This window comes from Pongo pygmaeus, chromosome 9, assembly GCF_028885625.2.
Source record: "Pongo pygmaeus isolate AG05252 chromosome 9, NHGRI_mPonPyg2-v2.0_pri, whole genome shotgun sequence".
Classification (NCBI taxonomy): Eukaryota; Metazoa; Chordata; class Mammalia; order Primates; family Hominidae; genus Pongo; species Pongo pygmaeus.
This window is the reverse complement of record NC_072382.2, coordinates 50,776,441-50,791,365: the sequence shown is the minus strand read 5'-3', so window position 1 is coordinate 50,791,365 and position 14,925 is coordinate 50,776,441. Positions and strand designations below refer to the sequence as shown.

The 14,925-nt window shown below is 49.8% G+C and overlaps 1 protein-coding gene and 1 pseudogene across 1 annotated transcript; both read right to left on the bottom strand.

Annotated features, from left to right (window-relative positions):
* Nucleotides 1–453: 453 nt before the first annotated feature.
* LOC129008620 (cell division cycle protein 27 homolog) lies at nt 454–4,425 on the bottom strand. Its single transcript, XM_063671649.1, has 2 exons — nt 3,470–4,425; nt 454–499 (listed from the first exon to the last, which is right to left on the bottom strand). The coding sequence occupies exons 1-2, from the start codon at nt 4,423–4,425 to the stop codon at nt 454–456; spliced, it is 1,002 nt and encodes a 333-aa protein (XP_063527719.1).
* Nucleotides 4,426–4,876: 451 nt separating this feature from the next.
* Nucleotides 4,877–8,120, bottom strand: LOC134740298 (uncharacterized; annotated as a pseudogene).
* Between the last annotated feature and the right edge of the window lie 6,805 nt (nt 8,121–14,925).

Here is a 14,925-nt window from a genome sequence, read left to right as displayed (position 1 = left end):
TCCCCACTGAACTTCAATGTGGAGCGTAGGTCAGAGAGGGGACCAGGAGGGGAGACGTCCTGACAGGAGATGAGTTCCCTAGGCTCTGTCCAACCCACTCATGTCCCACGTACCGGGCACCCATGGGACACCACCGCTTTATCCCCTCCTCTGTCCACAGCCACCCCAACCCCACCCCGCAACCCACGCACACACGCTGGAGGTTACAAAACATCACGGCGTGAATAGAGCCTGACGGAGCGAGAGCTCATTTCACGAGGCGGGGGTGGTGGGATGGTGTGGGGTGGGGTGGGGGTTGGGGGTCTGTAGAGAGCCCGATTCTCCCTCGAGGGTGGCTACAGGATACAAATGAATATTGCTTCTTGGGCGGAGGGGCTAATTTAGGCCGTCACGTTTGTGGGACTGTCTCTCAAACCCTTCCGTGAGGCCACAAAATAGATTCCACCCCACCCCTCAACGTTTCCCCTGGGCTGGATATATCCTGTCAAGAGACCTGAGCCTGAAACGTTGAGTTAAACACCTTTATTGGCTTTCTGTGTTTGTTTGCCTCGAGATGGAGTCTTGCTCTGTCTGCCCGTGGCTGGAGTGCAGTGGCGTGATCTCAGCTCACTGCAAACTCTGTCTCCTGGGTTAGAGTGATTCTCCTGCCTCAGCACCACCACACCCGGCTCATTTTTTTATTTTTGGTAGACACGGGATTTGACCCTGTTTCATTGGTTTTCACTGGAGATTCTAGATTCGAGTCACACCTCATTGTGTGCAACATAAAGACTTCTTTTTTTTTTTAAAGCACAATATATCTGCTTTATTTGAGTGGCTTTGTATATCGTTATGATTGTGTTATAGATGAAGAAAAGTTATTAAACACGGTGCTAATGATAGTGAAAGTGAAAACAAAAGAAAGGCTATCTATTTAGTAGTTAGAATAAAGTTGCTCAGTATTTCGAGTTACCTAAATACGTCAGCATTTAAACTCCTCCTACTAAAAGCTTGCCAATCTGAATAATCCTCCTTTAAACACAATTTTTGATATGGTTAAGGTTTTTAAGAAAGTGACTCTTGTAGAATAGCTGAACAGACAATACACATTTAGAAAAGAACAGCACAAGGATCAACCAGACTTGGGAAAAAATCAAAAACAACACAAGCCTTATGAAGAACTGAGTTCTTAAAATATTTTGGAGAGCATAGCTATAGGAAGAGAAGGCAATATTGGCAAGTTGATTGTTACATTTGTCAGCAAAAGCTAGCACTATTTTTTGGCAATCTTTCAGGCACTGCAACTACTACTGCAAAATGAGATATAATCCATTAAACAACATATTCACAAATCAAAAAATATTTTAGTAATATTATGCTTCAGATTTAGAAGCAAATCAAGTGTTAAAACTCAACTGCTATAATAATTAACCCCAAAGATAACCATATCTGACAATAAAGCTTCCACAGAGTTATGACATCAGAATTATACTTTCTCTTGATATTTACTTATTTATTTTATTTTATTTTATTTTATTTTATTTATTTTATTTTATTTTATTTTTTATTTTTTTCTTGAGATGGCGTCTCACTCTGTCACCCACGCTGGAGTGCAATGGCATAATCTTGGCTCAGTGCAACCTCCACTTCCCAGGTTCAAGCAATTCTCCTGCCTCAGCCTCCTGAGTAGCTGGGACTACAGGCGCCCACCACCATGCCCAGCTAATTTTTATACTTATAATATAGACGAGTTTTCACCATGTTGGCCAGGATGGTCTCGATCTCTTGATGTGATCTGCCTGCCTTGGCCTCCCAAAGTGCTGGGATGACAGGCATGAGCCACCATGCCTGGCCTTCTCTTGATATTTAAACTTTTATGCCAGTCCAGAAAAATACAATAAATGTCAACAGTAAGTATGGTGTTGAGGTAGAAGTAGGACCAAACTTTTTCATAAGTTATTCAGTTGATAACAATATGACCTGGGTAGTAATTTCCTATGTGTCTACTTATACACAAATACAAAAAAGTAAAACAGAGATACTTCTAAATAAAAGGGTACACTAAGTTCTTAATAGTAACTCAATAAACTGGAACACTGTCAAAAAGCAGCAACTAGTGAATTTTTCAGTGTTTTTTTCTATTATCCAATATGTGAATTATGCTATTCCTTTCCAATTTCCCAAGCACTTTTTGTCCCAATCACCATTTCTGTGTTTGAAGAAAAAGTAACAAATGAAGTAACAAAACTAAATAAGGAAACAAACAAAACACAACTACAGTATCTGCAAAAGTTTGGTAGAAGACTGAAAGTGTTGAGTATAAGCATCTGGTGTTCTATTATAATTAGTTAACTGAAGAGTTTGTTAAAGACATACATTTCATAAGAAAACATGTTAGTTTGAAGTTATTGACCAGTATGTACCATCCCTAAGTATTAGTAACGAAATTCATGACAATAAAGAGCTATCTAACAAGAAAAATTAGTGACTACCAGCACCATCAACAACACTTTGTCTTTACACTTCATTACCACTTACCATGCATTATAATGTCTAGGATTGACTCTGATAGCATTTTGAAAACAAGCTAATGCTTTGTCTAATTCTTCAGTTAAGACAAACTCTCTCCCTAATAGAGTATAGGCATAAGCATAATTTGGATCCACTTGGATAGCTCTCTGGGAGAATTTAATTGCAATATCGTGTTCCCGCTGCAGACTGAAACAGTTCCCTGCAGCACACCAGGCCTCTGGCGAATTTTTATCCATGTCTGCTAAGTCTTTTGACAGAAATGAAAGAGAGACATCTTATTGAAGATGCTAAAGTGTTGTAGAGTAGATTTCCATGCCTTCGACTCTATAATTCTCAATCCTTCTAACTTCTGAGAATATTGTTTCAGCTTGCATGTACTCTGAAATTTCAAAATAGGCCCTTCCAATTTGGCACAGTACCCAACCAGTATTGTAGTGGTGAGAAGGTAGATGGCTCAAAATATTTATAGCTTCTTTGCACTAGTATGAACACAAAGCTAAATAACCTATCCCCCTTTCACGAAGAAGGCTCGTCAAGCCTTCTGCTGCTTTTTGTAGATTAAAAGTCTGAATCTGATGTGTGATTGTGGATATTTTCTCTTCTGAATTGATGGAAGAGTCCAATTTTGTAATTTCCAGGTTGTCATTTATATTAGGTTGAGTTATTCCTCCTTTATTAGTTTTAATTTTTGTTTTTCTGTTTGGGGTTTTAGGTGGAAACTTCATTTTTAATTTCTTCCTATTCTCTTTGGTTGTGGAAATGTCACTGGTAGAGTCGTGAAGTTTTTTGATGCAGTGCATTTGAGGGAGATGTCATAGTGGGGCTCATTACCTGATGTGTTGTACTTATTTATGGACCAGAACTTTCTGTTTGTGAAATAATTGGAGTTACCTCTCGGCTATTTCCACTCTGCGAGAAGACAGACTTTGCTCCAGTTTGGCCAATTCCGGCAACAGACTTTTTTGAAAGGGCTCCAGTGGATGGCACATCAATTACAGAGTGTGTATTAGTGTCGTTTTGTAAATAAGATCCATCTCCAGGACGTGGGGTTTCTAATGGCAAAATCCCAAAACTTGGGGTTAATGGACTAAGAACTGCTGGTCCTGTTAATAAACTTCGACCAGTTTTTGGTTTATTTTGAACCTGTTTAGATAATATGGAAGATCCTGTTCCCAGTGGGACAGTATCAGGTGAAATTACAGCTGAATCAATAGAAGACACTGGGGAATCTGTATTCAAGGAATATTTTGAATTGGAAGATTCTAAATTCAATCTGTTTATTTCAGTTGTGTCCTGGGGTGTTTCCATAAGAACGGTCTCAGGCTGTCTGTGACATAAACTGTGATTAGGTACTTCTGTTTTGCAAGAGTTGGGCAGACAGTTGCTAAAGTTCTGTAAAGATGTGAATTTAAATGTTTGGTCAGGATCTGGCTTTTCACCTATTTCACATAATGATTCAAAGGGATACCAGAGGAAAGGATTTAAACTAAGTCTCTTTTTGTAACTTTCTGATCCTTTGCCAAGCCGATCTGTCTTGCAATATACATGTCCCAACAATGGAAGGAGAAAGCAAGCTGAGTCACCAAACTCAGTGACAATATCATCGTGGCTTTTCTGCTTATTAAACACTCCACCAGATAAGATTTGTTCCCAGTCTGCAAGCTTACTGATATCAACACAACATTTTGCAGGCAGGTATTTGCATTGCGGTGTAGGACAACTGTGTCTTTTCAAGAGTCTATATGCTTTATAGGCCTTTTCTGGGCGGCAAGAACAGGTCGCCAGTAAAAACAAGGCTTCTTCTGAGTGTCCTTCTGCATAAAGGTGTTCTGTGAGAAAAAACCCATCTCGATAAGCATAGTGGTTTAGTGCTTGCCATATAGCATCATGGACGGGTTCCTGCAGCACTGTCATCCTCGAGGCAAAGGCACAATTTCTGCAGTGCCCCAGGAAACCCCCACCCCACCCACCCCCCTCCCCCCTGTAGCGGCTCCGGCCCGGCCAGCCTTGGCTCATTTAAAATCACCAGTTACCGGGGGATGGGGGAGGCCGAGCCAGAATGACTTCTTTACCCTGTCGACTCTGGAAAGCCCGGCCCCTTGTGATCCACTGCAAAGCGAAAGTCACCTCATGTTTGGAAAACGGATCCACTCCCAAGTTCAGTGGAGGGATGTGGCATGTACGACGAAGGACTCTCTTCCTTCTGATTTGGTCTGCACGGTGGGGCCTAAGGCTGGAGCTCTCTCTGTGCAGACCGCTGACTCCCTCTATCTTGGGTTCCATCGGCCCCACACTGGGACACAGGACTTGGCAGATTCTGGCCCTTCCTGGCCCTTAAGTCACTGTCAGAAACCCCATCTCGTGTTCAGATGCCCCAAATAACTGTGGCTTGTGCCTCTCTGGAAACATTGGAAATCTCTCCTCTACGCATGGTCACCTAAAACCCCAGGAGCTCGAGACACACGTCTGCCATCCACCTCACTGCTTTTGGGAGAGAATGCTGAGAGTGTCTTGCCGAATCTCTCTTGACTTGAGTTCTTCATGGGTGTGTGGTTAAGACGTAGTGAGACCAGGTGTGTTAACTCAGGCCGGGTGCTGGTGGCTCATGCCTGTAACCCCAACACTTTGGGAGGTCGAGGCTGTAGGATCCCTTGAAGAATCGCCTAACCCTGGGGAGGTTGAGGCTTCAGTGTGTGAGCCATAATGGTGTCACTGCGTTCCAGTCTGGGTGAAAGACAGAGTGAGGCCCTGTCACAGGCAGGCAGGCAGGCAGGCAGGCAGACAGACAACAGCTGTATTATGATCTTCTCAGGGTAGGAAGCAAAAATAACAGAATACAGCACTTAATTCTTTTTTTTTTTTTTTTGGGATGGTGTTTCACTCTTGGTGCCTATGCTGGAGTGCAATGACACCATCTCGGCTCACCGCAACCTCCACCTCCCGTGTTCAGGTGATTTTCCTGCCTCAGCCTCCTGAGTAGCTGGGATTACAGGCATGTGCCACCACATCCGGCTGATTTTGTATTGTTAGTAAAGACAGCATTTCTCCATGTGGGTCAGGCAGGTCTCGAACTGGCCACGTCATGTGATCTGCCCACCTAGGCCTCCCAAAGTGCTGGGATGACAGGTGTCAGCCATTGTGACCAGCCAGCTACGTTTTCTTTTAAATTTTCAATTTTAATCTATTTATTATTGTCATTATTATTATTATTATTATTATTTTGAGACGAAATTTCACTCTGTTGCCCAGACTGGAGTGCAGTGGCATGATGTCGGCTCACTGCAAGCTCTGCCTCCCGGGTCCACCCCATTCGCCTGTATCAGCCTCCCAAGTAGGTGCGACTACAGGCTCCCGCCACCATGCCTGGCTAATTTTTTGTATTTTGAGTAGAGACGGGTTTTCACTGTGGTAGCCAGGATGGTCTCGATCTCCTGATGCCCGTGATCCGCCCACCTCGGCCTCCCAAAGTGCTGGGATTACAGGCGTGAGTCACCATGCCCGGCCTATTTATCTATTTATTAACTTTGTGTCCAGGTTCTGAAACCAGTTAGTTTTTGTATTTTTTTAGAGACGAGGTTTCACCATGTTGCCAAAGCTTGGATCGAGGGATCCACCTTCCCTCGCCTCCCAAAGTGCGGAGATGACAGGCATGAGCCTACCGCACCCGGCTCCCCCATTCCACCCCCAGCTTATCACTCAGGTGCCCGAGGCCCAGCAGTGGTGTGTGTTTCCCACCCCCAGCGCCCCCTCCTCCGGTCGCCGCCATGGTGTCCGCGAGTGGGTCCTGAGGGAGCTCGTTGGTGTGGGGGTCAAGGCAGTTGAGTGAGACACGCCCCTGCCACGCAGGGAAGGGCGCTGCCTGGTCTGGTGAGTGCAGGTCCCATACTCCCCTCTGGCGGGTGTGCGCGGGGCATGTTAACGATCGCGGTGGGCTGGGGCAGGTGAAGAGTGTGCCGGCCAGCCGCCGAGGGGCTAGCATTCTGCCTCCGACAGGTTGTCTGTGGGTTTACTTGGAGGTGCTTTGCCTGGGAGATAGGAGGTGGGTGGACGCGGAGTCCTTAGGGGATTGCGCTCACGTGCAGCTGTGAGGTCCTCTGCCCAGACCGCGAAGGCTCAAGGTTGCCGCATGCAGATTTTTCCTGGTACCGCAAGCCCCCTCCCTTCCCCAGGCAACCCTGAGCACCTCTGCGGGCCCGACGAGGGGTGACTGGCGGGTGGGGAATGTGACCCACCCTCGGTGAGAAAGCGTTCTCTAATGATCCGAGAGGTGTGCCTTTGGGGTACCGGATCCCCCGGCCTGCCGCCTCTCTCTGCGTTATGGTAGCACTGCCGTAGCAACTTGCTTGCAGAGGACACTCCTCCACTTCCCCGTCGATGGGGCGAGGGGGGAAGAGAGAGGGTTGCCCGGCCTCCACGGTGGGGACAGAGAGTGGCTCGTTGCCTACTGTGTGGCCCACGCCTCCTCCTTCCGAGTCTGTGCGTGAGCGGTGGCTGTGCCCGGCGTTCCGTCCGGTGCGTGACCCGCTCCACTGCAAGCTGGCTCTTCGCCTGCTCCCCTGTGGAGTAGCGACCGTGCCAACGACCACATTTGCATGGCATGGGGTTGGGCCACCTGGCCATGGGAAGCATCCCAAGTAGGGGGCGCATTGTTCTCCTGGAGCTTGACCAGGTTGGAGGATCGACGGGAAATGAGCAATGTGGCCTTGGCATTGGGTTTGTGGCTGAGGTCGCTTTGGGGTCCTAATGGCAGGACCTGGGGCTGATGAGGTGGGTCTTGGTGAGTGCCGAGGGCCATCCGTCATCCTAGGTGTGGAGCTGTGGGACCTCCCTCGTGCCTGTGGTTGTGGGATCCCATGGCCGTGTTTTCCTGGTGGCCCGGCCGTGCCTGAGGTTTCTCCCCGAGCCGCCCCTCTGTGGGCTCCCCGGTGCCCTTGCCCTCGCAGTCCCTAGACTTGCCTGTCTGTGCCCCCCTCCATGCCCACTGATCCTCTCTCCCTGAGCGGCTCAGCAGCTTAGGCTCTGGTGGCCCCGTCTGGGACTAAACCCAGCTCCGCCTTGTGGGGCACTGCCACCGGCCACTGTTTAGCCTGTTGTCCATGTCTCTGGGCGCACGCCTTTGGGACCAGGTCGGCGGCGCCCCACATGGGCCTTGTGGGCACCTGGAGGGTTTAGGGTCGGCCTGCAGCACATGTGGGGGAGAGGGTTCTGGGGGCTGGACGTGATGGCGGCAGTGGTGGCAGAGCCGCGGGCCCACCGAAGGCCAGTCGGATGCTCTAGGTGCTGCGCTGAGCCACCTTCATGCTCGGAGGGCAGTAGCAGTGAGATCTCAGGCACCGCGGTCTGCCTCTCATTCGCTGCCCAAACTTCAGGGCCACCGCGCGCCCGCCGCACGTGAATGGCCGCCAGTCCCTCGCAGCTGCCGTGTACGGGTCAGGCAGTCTGCCTCCTCGCACGTGGGCGTGAAGGGTTGGGAGTGGTGAGCCGGTGGGGGGGTGTTGTGTCTTGTGGGTGGATGGGATGTCCCGTTCGCCACCCCACCGCCCCCCTCCCACCACCCCACACTGTTCCCTCCCTCTAACACGCCCCGTCACCCTCCCTGCCATGCCCATCCTCACGACTGGGACTCTAGGCTCACCCTCGTGAGGCCCGGAGGCTGCTTTCTATCTACATGGTTGATCCTACGAGAACCATATGCTTGTCTCAAAGATTAAGCCATACATGTCTAAGTACGCAGGGCCAGTACAGTGAAACTGTTAATGGCTCATTAAATATGTTATGGTTCTTTTGGTTGCTTGCTCCTCTCCTACTTGGAAAACTATAGTAATTCTAGAGCTAATACATGCCGAAGGGTGCTGACTCAATTCACAGGGAAGTTGTGTGCATTTGTCAGATCAAAACCAACTCTGTCAGCCCCTCTCCGGCCCCGGCCGTGGGGGCCGGGTGCCGATGGCTTTGGTGACTCTAGATAACCTCAGGCCAATCACACGCCCCCAGTGGCAGTGACGACCCCTTTGAATGTCTGCCCTATCAACTTTCAATGGTAGTTGCTGTGCCTACCATGGTGACCATGGGTAACAGGGAATCAGGGTTCGATTCTGGAGAGGGAGCCTGAGAAATGGCTACCACATTCAAGGAAGGCAGCAGGCATGCAAATTACCACTCCCCACCCGGGTAGGTAGTGACGAAAAATAACAATACAGGACTCTTTTGAGGCCTTGTAATTGGAATGAGTCCACTTTAAATCTTTTAACGAGGATCCATTGGAGGGCAAGTCTGGTGCCAGCAGCCGCGGTAATTCCAGCTCCAATAGCGTATATTAAAGTTGCTGCAGTTAAAAAGCTCGTAGTTGGATCTCGGGAGCGGGCGGGTGGGCGAGTCACAGCCCGTCCGCACCCCTTGCGTCTCAGCGCCCCCTCGATGCTCTTAGCTGAGTGTCCCATGGGCCGAAGCGTTTACTTTCAAAAAGTTAGAGTTTTCAAAGCAGGCCTGAGCCGCCTGGATACCACAGCTAGGAATGACAAAATAGGACTGCGGTTCTATTTTGTTGGTTTTCGGAACTGAGGCCATGATTAAGAGGGACGGCCGGGGGCATTTGTATTGCGCCGCTAGAGGTGAAATTCTTGGACCGGTGCAGTTCGGACCGGAGCAAAAGCATTTGCCAAGAATGTTTTCATTAACCAAGAATGAAAGTCAGAGGTTCCAAGACGATCAGATAGCGTCGTAGTTCCAACCATAAATGATGCCGACTGGTGATGCAGCGGCGTTATTTCCATGACCCACTGGGCAGCTTCCAAGGAACCAGTCTTTGGGTTTTTGGGTTTCCGGGGGAGTATGGTTGCAAAGCTGAAACTTAAAGGAATTGGTGGAAAGGCACCACCAGGAGTGGAGCCTGCAGCTTAATTTGACTCAACACGGGAAATATCACCCGGCCTGGACAAGGACAGGTTTGACTGACAGCTCTTTCTCAATTCCATGGGTGGTGGTGCATGGCCTTAGTTGGTGAAGTGATTTGTCTGGTTAATTCTGATAATGAACAAGACTGTGGAATGCTAACTAGTTATGCAACCCCCGAGACGTTGGCATCCCCCAACTTCTCAGAGGGACAAGTGGTGTTCAGCCACCCGAGATTGAGCAATAACAGGTCTGTGATGCCCTCAGATGTCCGGGGCTGCATGCACGCTACACTGACTGGCTAAGCATGTGCTTACCCTATGTGGCAGATGCGGGTAACCTGTTGAACCCCATGGGTGATGGTGATTGGGAATTGTAATTATTCCTCATGAACGAGGAATTCCCAGTAAGTGCGGGTCATAGACTTGCATGAAGTCCCTGCCCTTTGTACACACTGCCGGTAGCTACTACTGATTGGATGGTTTAGTGAGGCCCTTGGATCGGCCCCGCTGGGTAAGCCCACTGCCCTGGCGGAGCACTGAGAAGACAGTTTAACTTGACTGTCTAGAGGAAGTAAAAGTTGCAACAAAGTTTCCGTAGGTGAACTTGCGGAGAGATCTTTCATGGAGAAGAGTGAAACCGGGGAGGCACCACCGCGTCTTTCCTCCTTGGCCAACCGTGTTCCCCATGTGGTGCGTGTGTGGGCGGGGTCGTGCCCTTTGTTGGTTGCACAGCCCCGCCTGCGCCGAGAGCTGGAGAACTCGGGAGGGAGGTGGGGAAGAGAGAGACATGCGTGTGGGGACAAAACCATGTGTGCGTGTTGTGGGGTGGTCTGGATGGCTCACCGGCCTGATGAGAACCATGGAGCAGTCCCCTGCCATGGCCCCCACGTGTGTGTCTGCAGGTGCGAGAGTGGTTCTCGGTGTCACAGCAGGGTGGGGGTCTCGGTGCCCTTCCCGCCGGGGCCGTCATCCCGCCCTGTCCCGCTGGCTCGGCTCCATCCCACCTGCTCCCGTCGGGGCCAGCTGTGTTCCCATTGCTGCCGCTGCTGCCATTATTGCCTCTGCCACACCACACCACAGGGCCCATCCCAGCCCGCTGGCTCTCCCCAGCCTTCCTGCTAGGGCATCTCGAGGGTAGGAGGCTGGACACCTGTCCCCCCTCATCCGCCCCCACCATCCAGGTACCTAGCGCGTTCTGGTGCGGAGGTTTAAGGACCCCTTAGGGGGGTCACCCATCCACCTGTGTGTCGGGTGCTGTGGGTCCGCGGGGGAGTCCTTTCGGGAGGGGCTGGCCCCTCCCTTGCCTCAGCAGCCGAATCCGTTCCCACGGCCGGCAGGGGCCTCGCCACACTTGTGTGTCACCGCTGACGCTGGTGGGGGCTTTACCCGGCGGCCATCATGCCATTGTGCATGTGTCCCGTGTGTGGCGTGTGCCCCATGCTGTGGGAGCGGGAACTCCCAGTGCCCGTGGGGTGGTGTCAGCATTCGCCCCCCTCTGTGGTTGGCACCCCCTCCCTGTGTTGTAAAACCTTCCGACCCCTCTCTGGATTCTTGTCCCATTGCTGTCTGACTGGCCGGCCTGAAGTAGTCCTTCTGGGGGACGTGCTGTGCCAACAAAATGATGAGACTCTGTCTGTGGAAAAACACTGAAAAATGAAGGCCAGGTTTGGTTGCTCACGCCTGCCATCCCAGCAGTTTGGGAGGCCGCAGAGGGCGGATCACCTGAGGTCGGGAGTTCAAGACCAGCCTGACCAACATGGAGAAGCCCCATCTCCACTAAAAATACAAAATCAGCCAGACGTGGTGGTGCGTGCCTGTAGTCCCAGCTACTGGGGAGGCTGAAGCAGGAGAATCGCTTGAACCCAGGAGGCAGAGGTTGTGGTGGGCCAAGATCGCATCTTGCACTCCAGTCTGGGCAACCAGAGAGAAACTCTGTCTCGGGAAAATGAATAAATAAATAAATAAAAATGATCTGGGCACTGTGGCGCATGCCTGTGGTCCCAGGTACTCTACTCTAGAGGCTGAGGTGGAAGGATCGCTTGAGTCCAGGAGCGTCCATGCTGCAGTGAGTGAGTTATGATGGCATAACTGCCAGGGTGACAGAGTGAGACGCTGTGTCTAAATCAGTCAATCAATCAGATCACTGGAAGGTGCTGTCTGTGTCTTACTTTCAATGGGTGTCTCTTTAGGCCAAGCAGGCATGGTGCCTCACACCAGTAATCCTGGCACTTTTGGAGGCTGAGGCAGGAGGAAAGAAAGAAGAGAGGAAGGGAGGAATTAAGAAAGGCAGGAAGACAGTCAGGCAGGACAGGAAGAAAGAAAGGAAGGAAGGAAGGAAGAAAGGAAGGGAGGGAGGGAGAAGAAAAGAGAAGAAAATAAAAGAAAAGAAAATGGAAAGGGGCATATCTCCTTGACTGGTGACTGCCCAGGATACAGCTGACTGAAGCCTCGACCTGTGGGGCCTCAAGTGTTCTCCTTGTCTCAGCCTCCCGAGTAGCTGCGACTACAGGCAGGTATCACCAAACAAAACTAATCTTATAAAAATATTATAATTATTATTGAGAAACAGTCTCGCTCTGTCTCAATAATTGCCATGGCATGATCTAAGCTCACTGCAACTTCGACCTCCCTAGTTCAAGCAACTCGTCTGCCTCAGTCTCCTGAGTAGTTAATTATTCCATTTTTCATAGATATGGTGTTTCACCATGTTGGCCAGCCTGGTCTTGAATTCCTGGCCTCAAGTGATCCACCCACCTTGGCTTCCCAAAGTGCTGTAATGACAGGCGTGAGTCACTGTGCCCGGCCCAGATGATCTTTTTTATAAATTGTAGAGAAGAAGTTTTGTCAGCCGCCAGGTGGAGAGTGGGGTGGGTTTTACTCAGACTGTGTACTGTGAAAAGGGTAAATTGTGGCTTGTGAACTAGGTGTGGAAATTGTGTGTGTGTGTGTGTGAGAGAGAGAGAGACCAATCCCACCATGAGGACCCGGAAATGGTGTTTGATTTGGGTCCCTGTCTAGTCACCTGTCTGTGTGTAGATGACTGAAGATTCCACAAATGAAGGTTAGCAGTATCTATTGAGCTGTTTCTCCCTCTCATGCATCTCATGTGAGTGGTGGAGAAAGGGAAGAAAAGAGGTTCTGATTGGAAGTTGTCTTCACACCTGAGGAAGCTGAAGGCAGGCTAACGGGAAGGAGGGCATCCTAAGTGACATTTCCATACCTGGACACCCTTTACAATGCTGGGGCTGCCAGTCCACCCTGTATGTCAACACAACCCCAAGAACAGCACAGTCCAGGGTGGTCCAGTCTCGTCCCATCTGGCCCACCCGGGGCATCTGGTGGAAGTCTTCACTGGAGTATTCAACACCATGGAATACTATGCAGCCATAAAAAATGATGAGTTCATGTCCTTTGTACGGACATGGATGAAACTGGAAACCATCATTCTCAGCAAACTATCACAAGAACAAAAACCAAACACCACATGTTCTCACTCATAGGTGGGAATTGAACAATGAGAACACATGGACACAGGAAGGGGAACATCACACACTGGGGACTGTTGCAAGGTGGGGGGAGGGGGGAGGGATAGCATTAGGAGATATACCTAATGCTAAATGACGAGTTAATGGGTGCAGCAGAACAACATGGCACATGTATACGTATGTAACAAACCTGTACGTTGGGAACATGTACCCTAAAACTTAAAGTATAATAATAATAAAATAAAAAAAAAAAAAAAAGAAAGATTCATCGCGGTTCCCTTGGGGTCGCCAGGCAAAGGCCAGCCGGGGGAGGGTGGTGGGATGTGAAGTGGGGCAGGACATCGGCCTCAGAGATCCCTGGAAAGTGGCAGGCAGCCGGTGGGGGACGCTGAGACAGAGATGTCTGGCAGGATATAGATCTGGAAGGTGCGTCAGTCCTCTCCCATACCTCTCCCACGGAAAATCCAACAGCGGCATGGGAGCCTTGGCTGGGGGAGAAGCAGGGACAAGGGGGAGAGGGAAGGAGGCCCCCGGGAGGATTTAGCACCAAAAACCCTCCCAGGCAATCTCCCTCCCTCCTATCAGGTCCAAGGTACACCCTGGGAGGCGGCAAGAGAAACGTTCACCACATGCTTTTCTTCTTTCTCTTTATTTTTTTCGTCTTTTCCATTTTACAAGAGATGCTCATTTCAACAACCAGGCGGTGGATGTGATGGGAGAAGTTTCAAGGCCAGGAGTTTGAGACCAGCCCGAGCAACTGAGCAAAACAAGTAGGAGAGCCAAGCTGAAAAAAATGAAAAAAAAGGAGGAGGAAGAAAGAAAAGAAAAGAAAAAAAAAGAAAAACAACCACCAAGAAAGTTAAAATTCTCTAATGGTGCAGGCACAAAAAAAGAGTGATTTCACGTCTTTTCCCACAACATGGATAGAGCTGGAAGCAAGTATGTACCCAGTGAACTGCCTTCTGCTTAAAAGTGGGAGGTAAACAGTGGGTACACACATGGTCATCAAGATGGAAATAACAGACACTCCAAAAGGGAGGAGGAGGGTAAGAGGGGGACAAACGATGAATAAATCGCCCGTCGGAGACAACGTTAGCCACGTGGGTATCAGATACACTGGAGGTCCACTTCTACATCCGGAGGCAGTAGTATGCTGATCTAACAAACAAACACGTACACCCCCTGAGTTTGTAAAATACCAAAACAATGACGACAGCACCACCAGCAGCAACAACAACAACAACAGAACAGAAGCTGAAACACAAAACCACCACCACCACCACCACAATCACCAGTTGCGGGTTGGGGGAGGGTGGCCGCGCTCGAGGCCGTCAGGCTCAGTCCCCTCGGGTTTAAAAAAGAAAACAGCAGACTCATTCCTGTCTGTAGGCAGGAAAAATCCAATCAAAGTTCTCTGTTGCTAGAAAGGGAAGTAGAATAAGGAGAAGGGCTTATTGATCTTCTTGTGATCAATCGAGACCATACATGTAGGAAAAAATTAAATACAGACAGCAACACTTTCTACCCTGTTCAAAAGCATCGGAGATCAGACGCACCACACTCCATGGGGCTTGTGCCACTAGAAAGAAAAGACAGGCCAGGCTCGATGGCTCACGACTGTCATCCCAGTACTTTAGGAGGCCGAGGCGGGCGGATCACTAGGTCAGGAGATTGAGACCATCCTGGCTAACACGGTGAAACCCCATCTCTACTAAAAATACAGAAAACTAACTGGGCCTGGTGTGGGTGCCTGTAGTCCCAGCTACTTGAGAGGCTGAGGCAGGAGGATGTCATGAACCCGGGAAGCGCAGCTTGCAGTGAGCCGAGATAGAGCCACTGCACTCTGGCCTGGGCTAAAGAGTGAGAGTCTGTCTCAAAAAAAAAAAAAAAAAGCCAGGCATAGTGCTGCATGCCTGTAGTCCCAGCTACTCAGGAGGCTGTGGTAGAACAATCACTTCACCCAGCAGTTTGAGGCTGCATTGAGCTATGATCATGCCACTGCACTCTGGCCTGGGTGACAGAGTGAAACCCGTTCT